At 35.0% G+C, this 25,587-nt stretch overlaps 1 protein-coding gene across 2 annotated transcripts in view; it reads right to left on the bottom strand.

The window, feature by feature from the left end:
* Positions 1 to 25,587, bottom strand: part of Kcnt2 (potassium sodium-activated channel subfamily T member 2) — a 365,450-nt gene that overhangs the window by 3,241 nt on the left and 336,622 nt on the right. For both annotated transcript variants that reach the window (XM_004659523.3, XM_004659524.3), the window contains 2 exons: positions 12,151 to 12,451; positions 3,977 to 4,061 (listed from right to left, as the gene is read on the bottom strand). In XM_004659523.3, coding sequence (XP_004659580.1) covers positions 3,977 to 4,061; positions 12,151 to 12,451 — 386 coding nt within the window. The remainder of the gene's footprint in view (positions 1 to 3,976; positions 4,062 to 12,150; positions 12,452 to 25,587) is intronic.

Below are 25,587 nucleotides of genomic sequence, written 5' to 3'. Positions count from 1 at the left end.
AAAGACTGAAAAATTTGCTATGACTTGCTGATTGAAAAATGGTAAGATGACAGCTATGGTCTCTCACATGTGTGTACAGGGCACATGTGTCTACACATGCATGTATATATATTAAATACACATCATGTCACATATGACACATAGTCTATACACACACACACACACACATAAACACAAACGCATCAAGCATTAGAAAATAAAATTCTTTGAACATTCTGTTAGTGATCAGGGAAAATAATTGTGTTAAGGTTAAGAAAACTAAAATTTATTGTGAAATACCAATTAACTCAGCATAAGTAAACAAACACTATTTAGTGTCCATAATTATAATTATTTAGAAAAAAATAAAAATTGAGATTAATGTAGTCAATTGGAGAAACCATAAAAATTACTTTTGATCAAGTAACAACTCCATAGGGAATACCTGCTGCAATCTCACTGAGGAGGGTCCCCAGTAGAATGGGGACAGGGATGAGGGAAAAGAGGGAACCAACACATGATGTATCCATAATATGTGTGTATGTATATGTATGTATGTGTATGTGTATGTGTATATGTATATGTATATAGATAGATAGATAGATAGATAGATAGATAGATATACACACAATATGTATATGTATATGTGTGTATGTATGTATGTGTGTATATATGTGTATACACACACACACACACACACACACACACACACACACACACACATTGATTTTCTGAGGGTAGGGTCTCACTTTAGCTCAGGCTGACCTGGAATTCACTATGTAGTCTCATGGTGGCCTCAAACTCACAGCAATACTCCTACCTCTTCCACCCAAGTGCTGGGATTCAAGGTGTGTGCCTCCATGCCTGGCTCATACAAAATATATTGTTGATAATAATATTAATTTAAAAAAATATTTAAAAAGTTTAATAAGCCAGACATGGTGGCACACACCTTGAATCCAAGCACTCAGGAGGCTGAGGTAAAAAGACCACTGTGGGTTCAAGGCCAGCCTGGGACTACATAGAGAATTCCAGGTCTGAATGGTCTAGAGTGAGACCCCAACTTGAAGCAAACCCCCCCAAAAGTTTAATCATCATTTATGGTTGTTGAAATATTCCTAAAGTATCTTATTCAGTCCATGAGTTTGACCAAGAATTTTCTCCCCAGGAGCTCATAACCATAATAAAGAGAACCAAATGTGAAAAATTACTTTTACTGATAAATTTAAAGAAACATGCATAAATATTGATGCCAAAAGAACAGTTAGTCATTATGTTTTGTTACGGTAATATACTAGATAAAATCACCAAGATGGGGCCAAAAATGTTACAGATAAGCTATTACCTCTTTGGACTCCATTTTTCAACATCCTCATCAAATATAATTTTTAATAGTGCCATAAGACAAGAGAAAGAAAACGATGGAGGTTATTTAGCCATTATGTTTAAACCCCAGCATCAGAGGAAAATGGGACGTGGCAGCAACATCAGAGCAGGAAGACAAAACACCAGCCTTTCACAGAGGGACCTCACTAGACGGCATCCGTGACCTACTTCTTAATATCAACTTTGAATCAAAAGGGACTTTACTAGAAGTTAATATCCAAGCCAAAGGAGTCCAGCGGCCCTTGCACACACAAAAGACACCTATGGCATTTACTTCTTGGAAACTTGGTAAAGAAAACCTTGCAGCATTCGGAGGCTCTAAGCTGTTTAGGAAGCTGCACTTTACCACTCCTTTACATTGGCTCATAAAGTGCACACAGTCCACACTGCCCACTCCCTCCAAAATCCTGCTACACAGCACTGTCCTCAGACCCTGCTTACCCAGTGGCCTGTGAGGTAGACAGGTGACTGACCTTAGCAGCTCTGTTGTCTGCAAACCAATCGGATGTCCCAAGCCACCATTCTAGCAGCATCTAGGCATTTTTGCCTGAATGGCTCAGCACCGAGGTCTAAGGGAAGCAGCTAGACCTCCCATTCACATACCTTTGGCCTTGAAAAAAGATGGATGGTCAACCAGGCAACAGTCACACCCTACCTTGGATTTCTCAGCCCACGGAGGCCCTCCAAAGTAAATGGGTAGCCTTGCCTATTTCTTGTAGCCACAACTAAAGAAAATTGTTCCGAGAAGCTTGGCTAACAGAGGTTATAAAGCTATACTAGCATACCTGCTTGCCCAGTCATGTCTCCAAGAAGCAGCTAAGCAGTCAGCCATGAGTGGTTTATTCCACTGTAGGCAAGCGACTCTATCCACAACCTTAGTCCCACAACTTAGTTGGGCAATTTGCCTTAAGTGGGCTGACCCAGATAAGTCACCTATGCAGCCCTTGGACACTTATGGGCAACCTATCAGGCTTGATACATGGCTTAGGCCTTTCAAATCTTCTAGAAGCATACAGGCACCTTCCTTTGCTATCAGGATAAAAGTGTCACACCCCTCTGGTCCCAGGGGGCCAGTCCACTCCTAGGTATTGATCTCTGAAACATTACTGCCCTCAATCTGATGATGTTCTAGCTGTACCTTTCTTTCTTGGGGCTGACAGAGTGGCTGCACAAGGCATAGAAACTCATAGGCACCCTTCTTTTAGTCAATCATGCAGTGTCTGAAACCAGTAGCTAACATCACATTTAAGAGAACTGCATCCAATCTGGCAGTGCAATCTGACAACCTCTTCAGCCTGTACTTCAGAGACACTCACAAACATTTCCAGCACTGAATGTAACAGAAGAAACTGTAAGGACATCACTCTAAAGCACCTGCCTAGAGCCAAAGATAGCACAGTAGACCCACTGATGTCCCAGGACACATGCCCAGAAAAAAGTGAAATACTGTCAAAAATATAAGACTATATAACTATAGTATATTGTTCAACCACCAGAAGAATGAGATTTCATCATTTACAGCCACAAATATGGAACAAGACATTATGTAAAGTAAAATATAGTTGGGCACAGAAAGACAAATGCCATGTGTCTTCATTTTTGTATGCAAGCTAAAAAATTGATATATATATATATATATATATATATATATATATATATATATATATGGAGAGAGAGAGAGAGAGGGTCAGGGTGATCATAGTATGGGAAAGGTGTGGGGGAGGAGGTATAAAAATATGATTAATTGGTACATGGATCAAGTTGGATAGAATTTTTATAATACAGTGAAATAATTAATTGTATGCATATTTCAAAATAGATAAAAAGGAGAGTTGGGATATTCCCAACCTAAGTTATAAATATCTTAAACACTGATACAACAATTGCCCTCTAATCAAAACCACATAGTATACATGTAGGGAAATATCACCCTGTAACATATAAAGAGTAACATTACTATATGAAAATTAAAGTTTTAAATAAAGCATAAGTATTCAAACCTTGTCTAAGTTCCCCAGAACACTAGCCACATATGCAACATGTAAATATCATTTCACTCAATCACTGATCAACTCATTAATGACAGTCACATTGAGTACTGCTATTCAATTTTCAGATTTATTCTATAGTTCTGCTGATAAAATATTGACTCTGAAGTCAGGAAAACTGCCATCTTCTCTTTAGGGTGGTACTATTACTATTGTAGATATACCATCTGTAGTTTTAATGAATCCAGTCTTTCTCACAGACCTTTGCATAGAGCTCAAACCATAGTCTACTTAGGCTAATGAAAACTTGAAAACATTTAGAATTAAGTACTATGCGACAGTTCAGCTTTTCCTTAAGTTCCTCTGTGATCCCACAGATGTTCTCTTGTTTCTCCAAATATACATAACTTTAGAGATTACAGAATGTTAATGTTTTTATTACATACCCTTCCATTTAAACAGTCATGCATCTTATAATATTATGCACAGAGACACATATAATACCTTTGTTTAGTGAAAAAAAATAGATTTGTTTAAGCCTTTAAATCTAAATAAAAATCAGGGGTTGTAGTAGTAAATACAAGTATAAGGTAAGTCTAATGAGAAATAGCAGATCAACTTACACAACATCATTCAGTTCCAGCCTGGTGTCTGGGGATGGGTTAATCAGGATGTAGGAGAGGGTGCTCTGATGGTCATTCATTTCATCTAGAGGATACACAAATGCCAGTGTTGCCATATCAGGCACAGAACATTACAGCAAATACTATATTTATGTTCACACCATGTTAACATGAACTTGCTATACTTTTGCCCACAGTATGAATATTTACATCAGTTTGGCTATTTTTCACATCGCCATCATTAGAACTATGATAGACACATTTCATTCCATTCAATGATAATTCACCTACTTCTGCTCACAATAACCTTCACTATATTCACCTTTAAACAACTATGATAAGAAGGCATTTATATTAAAGTTATAGAGAAGCAGCCGGATGTGCTGGCACACACCTTTAATTCTAGCATTCGGAGGCAGAGGTAGGAGGATATCTATGAGTTTGAGGCCAGCTTGAGACTACATAGTGAGTCCTAGGTCAGGCTCAACTAGAATGAGATGCTACCTCAAACAAAAAAAAAAAAAAAAAAAGGAAAGAAAGAGAGAAGCAACATGTATATGATTTGTTATACTGTCTACTGTATCAATTGTTAAAATTAATTTTGGTAAAATACAGCTTGAGAAAGAATTGTTGGTATAGAAGATTCTCTGGAAGATAGTAGTATTTTTAAAATGTATTTTGAAAGTAAAATATAATTTGTGTGTGTTAAAATGTCCAAAACCCTAAATATGTTTGACTTCATTATAGACCTCTGATACAAGATATACCAATGTTCTCTTTGTTTTATTTACTTACTTTTGAAGAATAAAAAAGATTCTACATAACAGAATTTAAGCATATCTTTTAAATCATTACCAGATTGTTGTTTTTCTTCTAAAGTTATATTTGCTGTTATAATAATGTATTATGTGCTTTTAAGTTTGTAATCTGCTGCAAAGCTGGAAAACTAACTTAGCAGTACGTAGATGCTTCTGTTTACATATCATTTGAATGTGCCCCCTAAAGGTTCCTGCATGAAACTTGGTCATCATTTGCAATGCTGAGAAATTTTTGAACATTAAGAGATGGACTCTAGTCTATGGATATTTTAAAGGAGTATCCTCTGACAGGACTGAGTCAGTTTTCCCTAGATCAAGTTGTTATAAAAGATTTACCACATATGTTCGACTTTGTCATACTTTTTGTCTAACCTTGACATTTCTTTATCTTAACTGCACACCTGCTCTGATATAACAGCTAAGCGACTCTCCCCAACGACTAACTTAAATAAAACACCTGATCACCTCAAGGAATTTCTGCCTAAAAAACTACAAAATCAATTATATTAATTTAATTTATTTATAAAGTACCCTACTTCAATTATCATTTTATGACAATGGGAAACAAATGAATACAGTAAAACTTAGAAAAATATTTAAAAAACAAAAACAAAACAATGATTTGCAAACAGCCTATGAGTGTCAAGATTTAGATTCCAAAAATATAATAAAATGCAATTGTAATATCAGGTGTGCACATACTTCAATGAACATAGTTTCTCCCAACACAAAAAATCACACTTGGTACTGTTCAATTCAATTACAAGTATGTATAGGTCCTGAAAGAAGGAGCTGAATTTTGCAGTTTGAAAAAAATTCTAAAATAATTACTGACCAACAAAGACAAATATATAATAATCTTAGCACTTGGGAGGTAGAAGTAGGAGGATCGCCATGAGTTCAAGGCCACCCAGAAACTATGTAGTGAATTACAGGTTAGCCTGTGTTACAGAACAATCCTATCTTGAAAAACATAAAGGTGTTAGCAGATCAATATAATTGACCTTAAATAAATTATTGTCTTTACTGAAATTCATGTTATGTTCCCACAGTAATATCAATCATTATATTCTACATAGAAATCTGCCATTCTAATGTGAGAATATTTCCCATTACAATTCAAGATAATATAAATTTAAAAGCCATTATCTTACAAGGGAGACACATTGTGGATAAGTGAATCTATCATTAGTTAACCAGTAAAACTATCATAATTCAAAACTAACCAAATTGATTTTCAAATAAAGCAATATATTTGATTGCTAACATATGCAGTGCATATAAAAATATATCCTGCCATAAGGCCAGGGCTTCCCTGAAAAGCCAGGAAATCCAATGAAGTGTGAATTATTGTTAATAACTAACAATAATTTAGTATAAATATATCCCCAAAATGGCATGTGACATACTAAAAATATTTATCTAAAATTCAAATCCCACTGGGAATCTAGCATTTTATTTGATAAATCTCACAATCGTAAGTGGAAATAGATAGCTAAATCAATAGGTTGGAACTTAAAATTTCATCTTGTATACAATGATGTTTACTCCACATATGGAACAAGTCCAACTTAAGGTATATTCTATTGAGATGAGGCTCTCTGGATCATATATCTCTGTGAGAAGCAAGTTTGATTCATAGGTTTTGTTTTATGAAATGTGTCCATTTGTGTGATTTGTGACTTCTCTTCAAAGTAACTGAGATTGATGGAAATGAAAGCATAGCACTGAAGTGTAGTAGGAATGGTAGAACATATGCATCTTATCTAGCCTTACATAACTCAGCTTCCTATAGAAATAATTGCATTACTAAATGATGATACAAGGAAACATTTCAACAGATAATGTCTTAGTCAATACAAATGCCTGCACTATGCCATTAATCATTAAGAGGACATTGTGCTATTTTTTTTGTTTGTTTCTAGAATCAAGCCTAGAATCCAGTAGTGTGTGTGTTTGTTTGTTTAAAATACTGTCTAGATAATTAAGAATTTTCCCTTAGCAGATGCAATTATTGTGTCAATGTTTTATTCTGTTAAATTAGTCTGCTCTACTTTTCATCTAATAATTCTGATTTTTATCATGGTCTGCAGAGTCTGTTGCCAACATTTTTGGTAACGTATGCAATACATTGATTATACACAGTTTAAATCAAGGCACAAAGGAGATCCCAATGGGGCTAGCAAGACCTGGTGTCTTACTTTACAACTCACTGGCTTTTCTTCACAGAAGAAGAATGGTATCTTTTTCATTTAGATTAAAAGTAGTGCTGTTTTGGTTACTATGGCTTTTTAATATTGCTTAAAATCAAGTATGGTGATACCACCAGCCTTACTTTCATTGAGCAAAATTGTTTTGGCTACTCAAGGCTCTTTTTGTGCTTCCAAATAAATTTTAGGATTGTTATTTTCTATTTTCATGAAGAATGCCATTGGAATTTTAATGTAGATTGCAATAAATGTGTACATTGCTTTTGGTAAGATTGGCATTTTCACAATATTGATGCTTCCAATCCAAGTACATGGGATGTCTTTCATTTCCTAGAGTCTTCTGCAATTTCTGTCTTGAGGGTTTTAAAGTTTTAATTGTAGAGATCCTTCACTTTCTAGGATAAACTTATTCCAAGATACTTTGTTTTAATTTTATTTTTTGAGGCAATTGTGAATGGGAAGATTCCCTGATTTCATCCTCCACATGTTTATTTTTAGGGTTTCCCACCAGAAACAGATGGTAAGACCCTATTGCTAAAGACTTCACATGACTGGGAGGCAAGGTCACTGAGAAATCAAGCTAAGGCTGGGTTGAAAACCTTCTCCCTATAGACCATCTGAATGCTGGAAAAATCCACACTGCATGCAGCCGAATGGGGAGGCAGAAGTCATCAGCAGTGAAAACAGCAGACATTGCAAGCCTTGAGTTTGGCCAGCCAGGCCAATCAAAGGGAAGCAAGAGTGACATTTCTGCTTTGAGGGAAATCAACTGTTCTCGAATTGGACTGGAGGTCTGCTCTATGGGAGGAAATATATGCCTGGTACCAAAAACCTGATCCTATGGTGGGGGAGGTTATGAGATTTAGGGGTGTAAAGCCTGTTCTTGTCTGGCTAAATGGATGTATTATTTTCACCAAACTGCCTTGTACTTCACTTAATGTTCATATTCATACATTGACACTACTCTCACTTTTTGTTAGAGAAGTTGTTCTTTTCCGATGGCAGTGACCACTAGGATGACCCAAAAAGCAATATAGTGCTGAAAAGAAGTGATGGAGGAGTGTTTAGCACTGAAACATCTCTACCACACCCTCCAAGGCTCAAAGTCTATTGCTGAACAGGTGGCAGAAAAAAAAAATGTAAGATACAAAGGAAGGATATGACTCCTTACAATGCAACTGTTCAGACAGAAGTTGGTCTCAATGTCCACGACCTCACAGTGCCTAGAAATACCTTCCACAAGACCCTCATAATATGATGAAAATATGATGACATCAAAATAAAGAGAGACTAATGGAGAGAAGGAGGGGATATGATGGAGAGTGGAGTTGTGAAGAGAAAAGTGGAAGAGGGGAAGGAACTATCATGGTTTATTGTCTATTAGTATAGATGTTGTTAATAAAAAAATATGCTTTTAAAAAGTAGTGCTGAGAGCATAACAATGCTCTTTTTCTCTTTCCTGTCCTGCATGATACAGAGTGAATCCTTACCTGTTTATTTCCTGTCATACCTTTTCGTAAGCCTGTAGCTATTTATTTATCCCTCAGTGACTTTGTATTTAAAAATTAATGACTGGAAATGTTGAAAGGTCTGTTTTATTGATTGAAAGTTTCATTGTATCTTACTGCTATACTTAACATATCAACAATAGTTGTACCAACCACCAGTCTACTATTTTTCTTTCCATTATTCATTGATTATCATATGTTCTAGTTATTTCTTAGTTCTGTAAGTGGAAGTATAGTGGACTTGATGGAGCATTAGGACCTATCATTATGATAATTACTGGCCATGTCAAAGATACAAATTCATCCAAAACAGTTGCATCAAAAATAAATATTTTTGGCTACAGAGATGGCTAAGTGGTTAAGTCTCTTGCCTGCAAAGCCTAAAACTTCATGTTTGATTCCCCAATACCCATGTAAAACAAGATGCTCAAAGGGGCACATGCATCTGGAGTTCATTTACAGCAGCTAGAGGCCCTGATATGCCAATTCTCTCTGCCTCACTTCTCTCTGCTTGAAAATAAATAAAAATATTAAATATGGAATTTAAGAGCCACAGGTAGGGCAGGATAGGTATACTAAGAGGCATTGTCCTACCTACAAACTTACTGGTGTATCTGTGACCCCACAGAGATTACAGATACCCCAATGAAGGGAGCCCTTATGGAATGGGAATAGAAAGAGGGGGCATTGCACCCAGATAACAAAACTAAGAACTTAGGAAATAGAAAAGTGCCATATGGTTTAAATTACTGTCTTTGGAATTATTATTTAAACATTGGCATAATTATCTTACTAGATTATGTTAAATATTTTAAAATAATTTTGAAAAAGAAAAATCCTTGTTAAAATGTACTTAAATATCACATATATGCATAAATAAGTATATATATCACATATATATGCATAAATAAGTATATATATCACATATATATGCATAAATGAGTATATATATATGTGTGTGTGTATATATATATATATATATATATATATACATAGCCATATATATAATCCATCATGGTGGGAATGGCACTGAAGAGCACAGCAGTTACCATGGGATGGTAGATAAGGAAAGTGAAGATCATGCATACAAGGGAGAACACAGAAAGGTGTAGCCCCAAAGCCTGTAGTAAGCAAGATCCTCCAACAAGGCTCCTCTTACACTTTATATGACTCATAGTACTGCCAACATGATTCTATTAAGAGATTAATGCCTTGATTTGGCCTCATCTCAATGACTTTTCCTTCACAAACTCAGAGGTCATATTAGAGCTCTTCTGAGTCATATTTTTTTGTTCGTGTGTTTTTCACACAGACTGGCTACATAACCAAGGCTGGTTTGAACTAATCGTTCTGCTTCTATCTCCTAAATGATGGGATTGCAAGTGTCCACAACATAACTGACCAGGCTTAAAGTGTCATTTTTTTTTTTTTAATTTATTTGAGAGCGACAGATACAGAGAGAAAGACAGATAGAGGGAGAGAGAGAGAATGGGCGCGCCAGGGCTTCCAGCCTCTGCAAACGAACTCCAGACACGTGCGCCCCCTTGTGCATCTGGCTAACGTGGGACCTGGGGAACCGAGCCTCGAACCGGGGTCCTTAGGCTTCACAGGCAAGCGCTTAACCGCTAAGCCATCTCTCCAGCCCTTAAAGTGTCATTTTTAATAACTTTCCTTTCCATCTTCTTAACATTCTATACCTAGTCATGTACTTACTTCTTAGACCTGCCAGACCTACTCAGAAAAAAAAAAAAAAAACACATTAAGATTCATGAGTTACCAGTCTTGTCATTTAAATAGCTTATTTTTGCTTTATTTAGCTTTTATATGTGTGTTTACTTTAGGAGAGTATGTGTGTGTATTATAGACATGTATGTGCCACACTGCTTGTGTGGTCAAAGGATAACATCAAGGTGTTTATCTTGTTCCACCTTCTTTGAGACAGGCCCCTTGCCACACTGCAAATGAAGGTAAGACTAGCTGACCCCTGAGATATGGATTCCCCTGGCTCCTTCTCCCATTGTCAGAGCTATGTTCACTCATGTTTGCCTCCAAAATAAACTATCTCTTATTTTCTTCTAGTTGAGAGCTGTGAGATTTATGTTAACATTGACATGTGTTTGATTATAGTTTATAATTCAGTATTATAATACATATATCATTATTATTTCAAACATGAGAAAAGTTTTCAGAAAGTTTAAACAGTTAATCCGATCTACTGTTTTGTTAGATTATGAACTCTATGGATTCAGAGGTCTTGTCTGGATAGACACAATTTCTTGTGTCTGCTGAAATGTCCCATACTAAGAGAAAAGCATAATGGTATCTGTTTAAAGGGTGAATCATGGGAAATGAGTACTAAGTGGGGAGGTTCTGGAGTCTATGATTTGTGAATTCCAAGTCTTACTTCCAAAACCATTAAGATAACAAGTACTCAGTAAATGAGTGTTGAATGCATTGATCTTTCTATGAATATGTAGATAAATAGAATGGAGAAAATGAAAAAGGAAGAAGAAAGATTAAACATAATAGTACAGATTTTTTTCTGTCAGAGTTATTGTGAGCATAAAATAAACAAATTATGATGAAAATAAACTGTAGAGTACATGGCATCTACCAGAGTTTTCATCACCAACACATCTTTTCTAGATGACTTCCCCACACAGTCAACTTACATTTTTATGTCTCTGACAGTCAAAATGTTGTCTGGGGCTTAGGGTTTACAGCAGCTTGGTTGTATAACCTGATGACCCAGATTCAGTTCCCCCAGTATCCATGTAAAGTCAGATGTATAAAGTGGTACATGCATGTGGAGTCTGTAGGTAGTGGCAGCAAGCCCTGGTACATCCGTACTCATTCACTCTGTGTCTGTCTTTCTGTCTATCTGTTTCTCTCTCACTATCATAAATAAATTAAAAAAATATATTTTTTAAATGTTGTCTACCTCCTGTTTGTGTGGTCACCATAGTGTTATAAAATCTTTGAAAAAACAAATGAGGCTTGGATGAGTAATCATTTGCTAGAACCTTGCACTAAAAGTAACTTATTAATGAGCGATAAGTAAATAATGAACTTTATAAGGAAGGCTTTGTTTCTATATCATCAGAAACTAAGCATAATTTATAAGAACATTGTAGTTCATTAATAGTTGGTGTAATTAATAACCTGAATGTCTTACATTCTCTTGTTGAACTAGGTGTGGTATTTATGGTGTATGTGTGTGGGTGTGTGGGTGTGTGGGTGTGTGGGTGTGTTGTGTGGTTTAAGGAAGCTTTTGTAGCCAGATGAACCTATATGTAAATCTCTGCTAGATACAAGTTAATTAACAAGTTAATTGGCTTGGTTCTTTGCTTTCTCAATAGTCTGCCTCAAACTTTGTGAAAACCATAACTGAGCTAATTCATTTAATGGAATGGGTTCAGGGGACAGCCCAAGGGCCCATTTCATATTTGTCATCTAAATTTTCCAAGTACAATGAATGATATAGAGTTATAGAAAAATTCAACATATGTATGACTATTTCCTACAAGTTGATTAGTGACAGGAAAAAAAAAAAATCAGTGTTTTACCAAGTCAGATCCAACTTTATAACTACAAATAGCAAGAACTCTCTAGTCTGTACATAGCTTTAAAGAACATACCATATCCCACTGTAGAAAGGCCCAAGTGTTTCATTCTGTTCTTCACAAGTTCAGCAAGCTCCTGTCTCTCTGACCTCCTATAGAGATTCAGTCTCTGCTGGGTTATTTTTTCAGCAGTTTTCCCAGAGTGCTTGGGCCCTTTCCTGCTCAGCCTTCGGGCCCACTGCATGCTCTTTCTCCGCAGCAAGGGGTGGTCTGACTGGTCACTGGAGGTGGAGTTGCGGTGAATGCTGCGGTGATGCCCTGGCTCTTTGGAGTCTTTGGTGTCTTCCCATTCTTCAACACTGATAGATATTTGAGACTATAAAGGAAAAGGATCATGATAATTGGGTCATTTAGATATAATCATAGCCTAGGGCTTAAATAAAATTTATTTGCAAAATCCCAGTGTACTTACATATTTACTCATGAGTATTGATAGAAGGCTCATAATCAAAAGCATTAATTCTAAACATATTGCAGAATTGTTCAGTTTATAGACAAATAATATTAAATATATACACCTTACTAGAGTTTTTTCTTTCATGAAAAGACTTAATAGGTTTTGTGTGTGCTTTGTTGTTATGACTGCTAGCTTATAGATGTTTGAAAAATTCAGACAACACCTAGACATTTTAAAACTCCTTCAAGTAAAATCTATGTAATACATGTTTCAAAATCTGTAGGTACTTCTTTTGCAATTTATATAAGTCTTGAGAAAATTGTACCATTTTGAGAATTGACAAGATTTTTTATTTATTAAATATTGGGTTTTCTCTTTGCAATATTGTGATACACTTTGTAAAATGTGAATTTTTCTTATCTCCCAGATGCTCCAGAAGAAACTTCAATTTTTAATTCATAAGTCACAACATAAAACACTTTTCTGATTAAAATGTTAAAGCTTACTTCAGGACATTTTCTAACTAAAATATACTTTAAAAAATTCTTTTTAGGATTACAGCCAAAACTAAAACCAGGCTGGTCTCCATAGGAGGGAAGAACAATGAGTAAACTCACAAAGTCTATGCTTACTTACATTTTTAAAAATTTTTTGTTATTTATTTATTTGTGAATGACAGGCAGAGAGAGAGAGAGAGAAAGAGAGAGAGAGAGAGAAGGAGGGAGGGAGGGAGAGAGAGAGAGAGAGAGAGAGAGAGAGAGAATGGGCACCCCAGGGCCTCTACCTAATGCAAACGAACCCCAGACACATGAGCCTCCCTTGTGCATCTGGCTAATGTGGGTCCTGGGAAATCAAGCCTCAAAATGGGGTCCTTAAGGCTTCACAGGCAGGCGCTTAACCACTAAGCCATCTCTCCAGACCTTATATTTATTTTTATATGAATCTTATTTTTAAGCTAAAAACAAATAAACCAAAATCCCTCTTCTATTATTATAGTCAAAGTCCCTTTATAAGTAATGGTTTCAATGTTAATACTTTCATACCAACAAGTCATATGAAACATAAGTGCTATCAAAGGAGGAACTCAGACTGTCTAAGAACACATGCAAGCAAAGAGATGCTTTAATTGTACTGTACTTAATAGCTGTATTGGTGAGTCTGCTGGATGATTTTCTGGAACTTCAGAGGTGACATGACTTTCAAAGTAATAGAACTTAGAGTACCAATGTAAATCAGGTTAGGAAGTAGATCAATCAAATTTTTAGATGTGAATATTAATTTAGAGGCCCATTTAATGACTTACCTACTTACTTACATAAACTCTCAGCAAACAAGTTAGAAAAAAAATACACATATACAAATTCAACCGAAATTACAAAGATTCTTTTACATTTATATTATGAAACAGTACTGTAGAAGCTGGTTATGGTGGTGCACACCTTTAATCGCAGCACTTGGAAGGCAGAGATAAAAGGATTACTATAAATTCAAGGCCAGCCTGGGACTACAGTGTGAGTTCCAGGTCAACCTGGGCTAGAGTGAGACCCTACCATGTAAACAAAACAAAACAAACCAAAAAAGCACTGTATTAGTGATATCTAAAACAATTCTTTTGTACTTCAAATCTTCCTGATGAATACTGCAGTAAAATAATTTAGAACTTAACTTAAAAGCGTTAAAAATGTAAATGCTATGATTTTGCAACAATGGATACTCTTACAAGCCTTAGTTGTTATTATGTTGGAAATCTGTGACAGTAGAAGGCAAGGTCTTGAGTAACAGCAATCATCGATAAAAAATATCAATCATTGTTTGGAAATTTATATGTACTTGTAGCAGGAATGAAAATGCATTAACTTGGTCTCGACAGACATGTATTTGGATATTTAAGTCATAACCTAAAGTTTATTTGAAATGCTCTTTCTGCCAGTATTCCTAGTCATTAATAATTTGATTTCCCAATGTTAAATGTTGTGATCTTTCCAGACCACTCACTCAACATGGTATATTTAAGTAATATCACTAAAAATTCAATCTTGGAGTCATCATCTTATAAATATTTATAGAGAAGTGAGAGCTCTGATTTGTGTATGATTCTCCTAGGTCCTATGTCAGACATTGCACACAGCATGCCCTTAAAATGTAAACTAAATTTGATGCACACATTAGCTAAGCAGCATTAAATATGGACTTTAACACTATTTTGAAATCCCCAAATAATGAAATATCACTAGGTTCACCCATGAGATCTTTTAAAATTAGAGGACAGTTCCTATCAACTAGAAGCAAAAGAAATGAAAAAAGTGTGGATATGTTTTAAGAAATCCAAATCAAAATTTACAGACTTTTCCTTGTTATTTGGGTTTCTTAATATTTTTTCTTCCTAATTTCAGCATCACAGAATGATGAGCTAAGCTTTTTATATGAAGAAACACATTTCTACACAATTTTGGATATTTCCTAGCTCTCTATATAAAATAAAACACCTGATTTCCTAGCTCTCTATATAAAATAAAACACCTAATCTTTTTTTTTTATAAAATGAGAATATTAACATTCATTTTCTAACATGAAGAAGTCTTATAAAGATCTGTATAACATGATTATATAAAGAACAAGTGTCAACTCTAACTTCCACATATGATAATTATGTTAGTATGTAGACATGATCATGATTACTTGCAATATCAACAATATTCATAATAAGCATTACACTATGTGAGTATTGAATGTGTTAGTAGAAGGCGTGTTTATAAATTTAATTTCCTGTTGTCATTGTATGCAATGCTTATAGTTCTATTATATGTTAAACTGTGAGTGTGTGGCATCACCAAGTACCATATACAGTGTCACATGGGAAATACAATGGTAAATTTACTGTAGGTAGTTGCTTGAACTGCCAATCAGAACATTATTAGTATTTAAAAGGAAGCTTTCTATGATCACACTGAGTGTGGTTGACATTCCAGTTCCACCATTTACACAACTGTGCATTCTTAGTTATGTAATCTTAAACTCTCTTCGACTATTACAATTTTCCTATTTGGAAATAAAAGTAATTGCATTATTAAATATAATGTTTTACATACCAGTTCTTTCTCAACTAATCAGAGACAATGCATGAAACACATATAATATGGTGATTGACTTAGAAAATGATCAATAAACATTAGGTGACATTGTGGCTTCTGATATTGCATGAAAACATAGTAAAATGAGCAAAAAAAAAAAAGAAGTAACAATGAGGGAAATCTATAAATGAAAAATAAATATTAAAAAGAGAGAGAATAATTTTATTTCCTTGCTTAAAATGTAGTCAATCTGGAAAATACAAGAATATATTTAAAGTAAAAGTAGATTTTTTTAATACATGTTTTCTATAAATTATTTTATACTGCTTTTTGTATGTTGCATGGGTTGGGGGTCGTGGAAGTCAGAGGTCAGTCCTGATGGTCAGCTTGCATAAGGGAGGTCTTTTTGTTTACATCTGTGTTCTCCAGGCTAGCTGACACACAAGCTATCAAAAGATTCTTTTGTCTGTGCCTCCTTTCTTACCATAGTCATGGTGGAATTATAGATGCCTTCTAAAGCATTGAACTTTGTATATGGGTTCTGGGGATCTAAGGTAAAGTACTCAGGTTTAAAAATCAAGTACTTTATCCACCAAGCCATCTCACTAGCCCTATTGTATACTATTTGTATGAATTATTCAGGGATTCTAGTTTGACTATTTTTATTCTTCAAAGCACAATATAATCTTTAATTAGAAAATTCAATATTTATTATTAATGAAATATATTCTCTCTAAAATGACCTTTAGGAATATGTATATGGAAGTAATTTATATAATAGTAATTATAGTAATAATTATAGTATAAAAATAGTAATGTATATAATAGTGTATAATATAATAGTGTATATAAATATATATATACACACACACACACAGAGAGACAGACAGAGAGGGAGAGAGAGCAATTAAGAAAACAAAAATTCACATAGTTATGATAGCAATTTGTTCAATAACTGAAGTATTAGTGAGATATTATAATCTGAGTTTTCATCAAACTTGTTTTGGTTGAAAAGGGTCTAAAATATCTCTTTACAATTAAAATATTTGTCTAAAATAATTCATTGATTGCTCTATTATTTAAAGAAGTGAAGTGCCAGATTTATAACTTGTATCAATAAGACTTCCTATGCATCCATATACACACATTGAAACAATTTCATTTCCTCTGTATGTTTCATCAGGGAATTCTTTATGTTATAGGTTATTCAAACAGTCTATAAAACAAAGTGGTGTTTTGAAATAAATCAATTTTTTAAAATTATTTTTATTTATTTATTTGAAAGTGACAGAGAGATAAAGAGGCAGATAGAGACAGAAAGAGAATGGGCACACTAGGGCCTCCAGCCACTGCAAAAGACTCCAGACGTGTGCGCACCCTTGTGCATCTGGCTACCATGAGTCCTGGGGAATCGAGCCTTGAACCGGGGTCCTTCACAAGCAAGGGCTTAACTGCTAAGCCATCTCTCCAGCCGGAAATAAATCTATTTTATAGGCTGGTAATTTAGAAATGGCCTTTTAATTCCATATGACTCCCATAAGAATAGCTTTATGGCATTTATAATATTTTTAAATAGTGCTTCATGATTTATGATTGAAGCCACTCAAAACTGTTGGTAAAGAGCTGGAGAGATGGCTTAGCGGTTAAGCGCTTGCCTGTGAAGCCTAAGGACCCGGTTCTAGGCTCGGTTCTCCAGGTCCCACATTAACCAGATGCACAAGGGGGCGCACGCGTCTGGAGTTCCTTTGCAGAGGCTGGAAGCCCTGGCGAGCCCATTCTCTCTCTCTCCCTCTATCTGTCTTTCTCTCTGTGTCTGTCGCTCTCAAATAAATAAATAAATAAATAAATAAATAAATAAATAAATAAATAAATAAATAAATAAATAAAAATTAAAACTGTTGGTAAAGAAGTAAACAAAGAAATTAAAATCATTGGAAAATGTGTTAGGTTTTCAATTTATAAAATACTGTCCACCATTTTCCATGTAAGAAAGGTTAAGTTATATAAATAATTTTTTGGGGGGTGGGGATTGAGGTAGGGTCTCGCTCTAGTCCAGGGTGATCTAGAATTCACTCTGTATTCTCAGGGTGGCCTTGAACTCATGGTGATCCACCTACCTCTGCCTCTAGAGTGCTGGGATTAAAGGTGTGAGTCACCACACCTGGCAAAAAATAATTTACAGATATTGAAATTTAAATCTATATGCACCATGGCTAGTATTCTGCGTGCAGTAGGAAAGTTTTTTTTTTTTTTATTTTAAGAAAGATGTTTTTAGTCAATTTTCAAACACTAAATTTTATATGTTTATGGAATCAATTACAGAAGCCATTCTAGAAAATACCTATTTATATTGTATTTATATGCAACTTCAATGTATTTTTCAGAATTACTGCAGTTATTTAAAAACAAACAATCATAGTCTAAAAATATTTCATTTAGAATCAGATAACTACGTTGTATCATAAACCACATTAGTACACCTTCTCCATATCTATTGATGTTCTTGTGATATAATGACAAGAATACCTTGATATTTATGACAATAGAACACCCCAAGGTTTCTGAACATCAAATAGTGAAACTCACAGTTCTAAATTTTTATAGTCAGTAAGGAAATGCACAACCAAATAATAGCTTACAAAAGCTAAAAACATGCTGGAATGATACAATTACTTTATATTCGTGGCCTCATTTGCATATGAAAAGGGAAGTAAGGCAGCTATATGGTTTTTTATATATGTTTGAGTTCCATCTAAAATTCTGTATGTTTATATATGGTAGACACAACTTCAATTAGCATACTCTTTCAATTTTGTAAATTTAAAAGTCAAAGCCAGGAGGTGTAGCAAACACCTATAAATTCCAACACTTGCAAGGCTATAGCAGAAAGATCATGATTTCAAGGCTAATCTACGCAATAGGGATTTTGATATCAGCTTGGGTGTTCTATTTCAGGTGCTTTTTCAAAACGATCAAACAAGTAAAAAATAACAAGAAAAAATGTGTACGTGTGTGTGTGTGAGTGTGTGTATTCAGGGGTTTAGAGCAAGAGAGGAAGAGAGAGAATATAGAGAAATATATTCATTTAAAACCTAGTTTAGGAAAGATGGCTTAGAGGTTAACATGCTTGCCTATGAAGCCAAAGGATCTAGATTTGATTCCCTAATATCACATAAGCCAGATGGATATAGTGATGTATGCATCTGGAGTTTTTTTCAGTGGCTGTAGGACCTGGAGTGACCATTTTTCTCTGTCTCTATCTGCCTATTTTTCTCTCTTTCTCCCCAAAATGAAATAAATACCAACTTAAGGGCTGGAGATATAGTGCAATGGTTAAAGTGCTGCCCAGCCTGAAGAAGTGTATATCAGTGGATGGGGAGTTCTCAGAGTCTGAGGTAAGGTCTTACTTTAGCCCAAGCAGGCCAGGAATTTACTATTTAGTATCAGGCTGGACTCAAACTCACAGCAATCCTCCTACCATTGCCTCTCAAGCAATGGGATTAATGAAATGCACCACCACACCTGGAAAAAATACTTTTTAAAACACAAAATTTATTTCTCCACACTAAAAAATTCACTTTATGTTTAGCAATCACTACATCTATATCCATATCTGTCTTCTCAAAATGTGTGTTTATATACATTACACATTTGTGTGTGTTTGTAAATACTATTTTAAAACATATTTTCTTTATTTATCTGCAAGTACAGAGGAGAGAGAGAGAGGAAGGAAGGAAGGAAGAAAAAAAGAAGGAAAGAAGCAAGGAAGGAAAGTATGGACGTGCCAGGGCCTTTTGCCAATATAAATAATCCAGAAGTATAGTAAATGATGGTGAAAGAAAGAGCATTTTAGCTTGTTACATACACAAAGAGGTAATAAAATCTAAGCACGTGTCTGAGTCTTTACAAGAGCTTTCTGAAAAACATTTCTTGCCTGCTAATGTGTTCCAATCGCTCCCATGAATGCACCAGAAGACTAGTGCAACATAGTGAATACTTGTGATTCTAGTAGATAATGAGATAGATAAGGTAGACTCATTACATGATGGTTATGAGATTGTTCTTCAAGTAAGTATTTCATGCCTTTAACCTCAAATCACTAACTTGTCATCTAACTATGTAACACAGACTACTGAAACAAGAAGCAATGAGTGTTCTTAAGAAATGCATGCACAGAAGTGAAGTTTCTGTAAGCAAGTAAGGTTCAAACATACGTCTCTTGCTTATTTTCAAAGCATTCATTTGTGCCCTCAAAGTAGAGGCTGAAAAAGATGGTATGGGTGTCCTAGGAAGTGAAATGAAATGAACAAATATCAATTGTTTTTTTTTTTTTTGTAGCACAGTAATATAGTTTTTCTGCCTCTGGGTAATTTCACTTAGCAGAATGTGCATCTGTTCTCCCATGTTTCTTTACTTCTCTGAAAAAACGGTTGGACTTCATTAAAAAAAAAAAAATAGAAGTGTTAGCAAGGAGTAAGAAATCAGGAAACTGGGAGATTTTAGTCAAATGTATAAATTTACATATTATAAAATGAATGAATTCTGGGGCTCTAATATACAGCATTCTAATTATACTTAGCAAGAGTTTTAGGTAAATAGAAGTATAAAATAGTAATGTATAACAAAAATAGGACTTAATCTTTACAATACAAAATATAAGGAAGAATAATTGGTATATTATTAAATTTTAATATTTTTCCAAAAGCATAAATTTTCACCTTAAATTTAACATGTTAGCTGTGAACATTGGACATGTTAGTTATACATCAAAATTCTGTCTCTACAGATAATGAACATAAAAAATGACACGATATAATGGCAATTTTAGATTGTTACTTATTTTATATTAATCAGATTCTCAGTGTATATGAAAGCTAGTGTGAATTTATGTATGTGACACATTGAAAATATGAAGAACATTTGTTTTCATGATGATAGCCAATCTGACAGGAGTAAGATGGAATTTCAACATAGTTTTAATCTGCATGTCCCTGATGACTAGGGATGTAGAACATTTTTTCAGATGTTTATATGAAATATATATTTCTTCTTTTCAGAACTCTCTATTTAGCTACATAACCCATTTTAATAGGGTTGTTTGATTTCTTGTTATTTAATTTTTTGAGTTCTTTGTATATCCCAGATGTTAATCCTCTATCAGATGTGTAGCTGGCAAAGATTTTCTCCTGTTCTGTAGGTTGCCTCTTTGTTCTAGTCACAGTGTCTTTTGCTATACAAAAGCACTGTAATTTCATGAGGTCTCAGGGATTAATCTGTGGTTTTATTGCCTGAGTAATTGGGGTTATATTCAGAAAGTCTTTGCCAAGACCAATATGTTGAAGAACAAATGACCATAAATGCTGGTGAAGATGTGGAAAAAGAGGAACCCTTCTACACTATTGCTGGGAATGCAATCTGGTCCAGCTATTGTGGAAATCAGTGTGGAGGCTCCTGAGACAGCTAAAAGTAGATCTACCATATTACCCAGATATACCACTCCTAGGCATATATCCTAAGAACTTTTATCACTACCTTGAGGATACTTGTGCAATCATGTTTATTGCCACTCTATTCACACTAGCTAGGAAATGAAACCAGCCTAGATGTCCCTCAACTGATGAGTGGATAATGAAGATGTGGCACATTTACACAATATTCTACTCAGCAGTAAAGAAAAGTATAGTTATGCAGGGAAATGGATGGATCTGGAAAGGATTATACTAAGTGAGGTAACCTATTCTCTTATATGTAGCTCCTAGCTACAAGTGATTAGACTTCCGTATGAGTAGGAAGAAAACTCAGTAGCAGAGGCCAGTAAGCTAGAAAGGAGATATAAAGGGAATAGAAAGGGAGGGAGGGGGCACTTAATAGGATGGTATTGTATATATGTAAGTAGATGAACAAATTAATGGGGATTAAAAGACCTAAGCGACATCAAGGGAAGAGTGTGAGTAAAGGAAAGGTGGAGGGAAGGCTAATAAAAATCTAAGAGGATATAAATACGTCATATGAAAACCTACTTTTTGGACAATGGAACAGACAGGAGCCATAGAGTGTTAACTAGAAAATTTTTAGTGCCAGGGATGGGATACCTTCCTGGGAGTTGTTGGCCAAGGAGGTCCCTGATGCCCCAAAAACATTACAGGCTATTGCCAAGGCCCTTGGTTTCCCACCAGGAATAGATGGCAAGACCCTACTGCTGAAGATTCCACATACTTGGGCTGCAAGGCCACTGATAAATCCTGCTGGAGCTGAGCTGAAAACCTCCTCCATGTAAACCAGCTGACAGAAAGCTGGTAAAAGCTATGCTGCATACAGCTCAATAGGAGAGAAAGAATTACCAGTGAAGATACCCAACAGTGGACACTGCAAGCCTTATATTTGGCCAGATAGGCCAAATATGCCAACAGTTGCAATAGTGACATGTCTGTTATGGGAGAAACCAACCACCCTCTAATTTGACTGGAGGCCTGCTCCATGGGTGATACTGAAAACCTACAACAGGGGTAGTCATGAGCCGTAGGGTTGTAAGGTCTGCTGCTGTCTGGCTAAATGTATGTATTATGCTCACCAAACGGCCCAGTAAGCACTTCTCTTCATGTTCATACCCATATACTAATGCTACTCTCACTTTTGGTTAGAGAAGCTTCTCTTTTCAAATGCCAGTGATCTAGGGATAACTCAGAATGCACCATTGTGCTGAGAAGAAGAGACAGGGGAGTGCTCAGGGTCCATTGTGGAAGAGGTGGAAGAAAGAATGTAAGGGCCAAAGGAAAGGTAGGACTCCTTACAACGTGCTCCTCCAGAAACAAAATGGCCTGGATATTCAAGACCTCACGGTGCCTGCACTACCTACATAAGAACAGCATAATAGGAGGAAAAAATGATGACATCAAAATAAAAGAGAGATTGATTGAGAGGGGGAGGGGACATGATGGAGAGTGGACTTTCAAAGAGGAAAAGGTGGGGGGAGAGGGAAAGAATTACCATGGGATATTGTTTACAAACATGGAAGTTGCCAATAAAAGAAAATATGAACAGTCCAAAATGGATCCATATATAAACATGACCTGAACACAAATGGTAACATAAATTTGCAATTCTTTTGGTAAAATACAAATACACTAATATTAAAGGAAGGCATATATGAACCTTTCAATATGTATGACATATTTTACTTTTAAGTTTAAACAGTGTATTCCATCATTAATATTATGTTTTTAATACTTTTGAGCTCATTTATTAGTGTATTTGAGGAAAGGGAGACCGAAGGTACTTACTTGTGATGCAATTTCTCGAGACTGACACAATAAGAGAGAAAAAGAAACATACAAAATACAGTTTAAACAGTGACAAAACAATACATGCAAGGAATAGTCAGCAACAAAGACAATATGTAACACATCCACATGACAGATAATCTAATACTGTGTTTACTTATCATAGGGGTTTTGATCAAAGTTGAATCAAGTAAATGCTATGATTTTTTAATGTTTACTAAATATTTATTATTTTAAGATAATTTTTTTAATTCTCTCAGTAGCATAGAAAAAGTGATGCCAATAGGAACCACTAAAATAACAGATAGTAAGTGATTAAGCTATTAAATTAATAATAATATGTGGCATAATTATTTAGATTCAGTAATTATTATCATGTGTGCTACTATTTTAATTTAATTTTGAGTCATAATAGTTATTTTTACATATACAATAATTTAGTTGAAATAATATGAGTTTTTACATTGGCTATGAAAGTGCTAAAACATTTTAGAGATATATTTTGTAAAGGTAAATGATTAATAATACATTTATATGCTCTTTTCCATTCTGAGAGGTATGACTAGCACATGTGCTGATATTATTTAATATCATGCACAATTTTTAAAAATATTTTTTGTTCATTTTTTATTTATTTATTTGAGAGCATCAGACACAGAGAGAAAGACAGATAGAGGGAGAGAGAGAGAATGGGCGCGCCAGGGCTTCCAGCCACTGCAAACGAACTCTAGATGCATGTGCTCCCTTGTGCATCTGGCTAACGTGGGACCTGGGGAATTCAGCCTCAAACTGGGGTCCTTAGGCTTCATAGGCAAGCACTTAACTGCTAAGCCATCTCTCCTGCCCATCATGCACAATTTTGAAAGCTTTAGCATATACTAGTTACAAAGATAATCACTAATCATAACAATGGATTGCACAAATTGTGTAAACTACCAAATCATTTTAGAATTCTTTTTATTTTCTAGTAAAATTTTTGCTGGTGATAGTATATTTCAAATAAATGAGGTTTTCAGTGTATTGAAAGACTGCAGGTAAATAAGGATGCAACTTTTTTTCTCTCAAAACAAAACTCTACAGAGGTAAATACATTGATTAATGCAGAATTACTCAGATTGTAGAATTATTATGCCATATTATATTTTATACAGAATTTAATATGTTAGTTGAAATTCATTTTATCATAAAACATTAAAATTTTTGTAGTATTTAATGAAACATTAATATTCTTGTAATGAAAAGAATAAATATTTTCTTCAGTAGAGTAAGTATATAGAAATACATGGACATTTTTTTTTTAAATATTTTGTTTTTATTTATTTATTTGAGAGAGACAGAGAGTCAGTTAGAGAGAGAATGGATGGCGAGGGCCTCTAGCTGCTACAAATGAGCTCCAGACACGTGCACCACCTTGTGCATCTGGCTTATGTGGGTCCTGGGGAATAGAACCTAGGTCCTCTGGCTTTGCAGGCAAGCGCCTTAACCGCTAAGCCATCTCTCCAGCCCCTACATGGACATTTTAAATGAAGTATTGCCACTAAATAATTATAGGTGTCTTTTGGAATTTTAGAATTGTGTGTGAATATTGTGGAGTAAAATATGGCTTTTGTCCTACCGATGCACTATGAGAATTGATCCTTCCTGGACTTGGTTTTGAAGCAGTAAAATCCTATTGTTGGTAAATATCTTCTAGACACAGAAAGTGGTAGAGTACTTTGGGCATACTAACACATGACTGGGACACATCACCCTGCACCGTGCTTTCCACAGTAACTATACATGCCCTCACTTTAATTCTGTGATCACCATTTACAGTTACAAATCTATAGGCCACCAGGAAAAAAAAAAAAAGATGAAATCATTTCCCAAGAATTCTATGAGTTGTGTAGATTTTGCTAATGATTATTTATTATGATTTGCTCTTATAAGTATGCCTGCTAACTTCAATCCACAAACCCCAGCTTAAGCTGGAGCAGTGATATAATTTTAAATACTTGCATTGCATTTTTTTTCTGTATAAAGAACATGCTAAACTACTGCAGACAAGCTACAGAATGGTGTAGCAAACAAAAAAAAAATCTGCCTCCATCTTTCAAATGCATGGAAACAAGCCTCATTTTCATGTGGGTTTATCATCACCTCATCCTCATATTAAATGCTGAAACTTGATAAGAATTCATAATAGAATATAGTCGAATTTAGCACTTAAAACTATAAGCTGTAGAAACAATCGACAAATGGGTCTAATATAGCTGCTGTATGCCAGTCTGAGTTGTCTGACTGGTTACAAATGCACAACTCAACTAGTGAAAATATTTAGGCTTATTCTGAAAAATAGTAGCATTTGCCATAGTCTTGTCTTTAGTCTCAAAAGACCTGTCTATGTGCTGCCTTTTGCACATGGGTGTGTTTCATTTTCCCTCTTTGTGGCTCTATATTTGGCTTCAGTTTATCTAAGTTTCTGTTTTTCTTCATTGGCCATTCCACATTTCCTTTTTAAAAAATTAAAATAGGGTCTCCCTCAAGCTCATAGCTACCCAACATTTTGAGTGTTAAGATTTCAGATGAGTCATACCATGTCTGACTCTCTGTTGACCTTGCACTCAGGATACAGAATAATTGAGAACCTTATTTAATATATTCCACTACCTTTAATATCACCCATAATCTTGAAAGTTCAATATAATGTTGCTTGGACCAAAAT

The sequence above is a fragment of the Jaculus jaculus genome, chromosome 1, assembly GCF_020740685.1.
Source record: "Jaculus jaculus isolate mJacJac1 chromosome 1, mJacJac1.mat.Y.cur, whole genome shotgun sequence".
NCBI lineage: Eukaryota > Metazoa > Chordata > Mammalia > Rodentia > Dipodidae > Jaculus > Jaculus jaculus.
This window is presented reverse-complemented; position numbering and strand designations above follow the sequence as displayed.